The following is a 1,154-nucleotide window of genomic DNA, read 5'->3' on the forward strand; positions in this document are numbered from 1 at the left end:
GACCGCGGGGCGGACCCCTGGGTGGGGGGCCCGCCTCCTGCCGCCTTGCTTGGCGCGGGTCCCGGGGGTGGCGGGGGCTGCAGCCGGGCCCCGGGTGGGGCCGGCGCAGGGCCTACTCCGCCCGCCGGCGCCCTCCATTTTTTTTTTAAAGAAGTAATCCACAAGAACATTTTTTAAAGTAAGAAGAAAAATAAACCATTTTTTCCCTCAGAAAAACAACATTATTTGTGACATTTACCCTTAAATTAGTACATCAGTAACTACTTTTAGTAGTAAACTAGTACATATTTTTAAATAAATAAAATTACTTTTATGTTTAAACATATGCTTTACTCCAAGAAATTGTTAAGTGAAATTTTATCGTTTTTTTTTTTTTTTTTTTTCTTTTAAGAGATTTTTGCTACAGGGCACGTGTGTTCACCCAAGAGACAGAGAGACAGAAAGTGAGAAATCATCCCCCTAGGGGGATGGCCATGCCGCAGTCCTTTCTCCATTCTCCTCTCAGGATCTTGGGTATGCACACATATGCACACACACGTGCCTGACGTGAGTTTTAAGCTGTTGGGTCCGGGACTCAAACTGCAGTCGACTGCGTGGGAGTCCAGTGACATAGCCATTATACCACCTGCTGGCCCCCACGTTTCACCGTTCCGATGGGAGGTGTGTGGTGAGCTTTAACGAGAACTGTGCAGACCAGGCCCGGCTGACGATGGTTCTCCTTTGAACAGCGTGATCGCCTACTCGGTCATCGTGGGAGCGCTGATGGCAAGTGGCAAAGAAGTGGCAGGAAAAATCCCCAAAGGGAAGGTAGGCCGCAGCTGGGGGCAGTGCGTGCTGCGTCAGCCAGGCTGGCACTCTGTAAGGAGCAGGAGTGAAACAGACCGCGTACGGCACCGTGCTCCTCCACGTCTGATCGCGTTCTTCCAATTTCTGTCCTTTCCAGTTAGTTGACTTTGAAGCTATGACAGCCCCTGGTTCAGAGGCCTTCAGCAAAATAGCCAAAAGCTGGATGAACTTGAAAAGGTAACTCCCTGCGCGGGGTCCACCACGGCTGGGAGCGGGTAGAGGGTGGCCTGTAACTCCCTGCGCGGGGTCCACCACGGCTGGGAGCGGGTAGAGGGTGGGCTGGTCCGTTTAGGTTTTTGCAAAAGTTT

At 51.6% G+C, this 1,154-nt stretch overlaps 1 protein-coding gene across 1 annotated transcript in view; it reads left to right on the forward strand.

The window, feature by feature from the left end:
- Positions 1-1,154, forward strand: part of TTC13 (tetratricopeptide repeat domain 13) — a 61,223-nt gene that overhangs the window by 58,560 nt on the left and 1,509 nt on the right. Inside the window, exons 21-22 of the mRNA XM_027770861.1 lie at positions 729-807; positions 944-1,023. Coding sequence (XP_027626662.1) covers positions 729-807; positions 944-1,023 — 159 coding nt within the window. The remainder of the gene's footprint in view (positions 1-728; positions 808-943; positions 1,024-1,154) is intronic.

The sequence above is a fragment of the Tupaia chinensis genome, unplaced genomic scaffold (assembly GCF_000334495.1).
Source record: "Tupaia chinensis unplaced genomic scaffold, TupChi_1.0 Scaffold000161_1, whole genome shotgun sequence".
Lineage (NCBI taxonomy): Eukaryota > Metazoa > Chordata > Mammalia > Scandentia > Tupaiidae > Tupaia > Tupaia belangeri.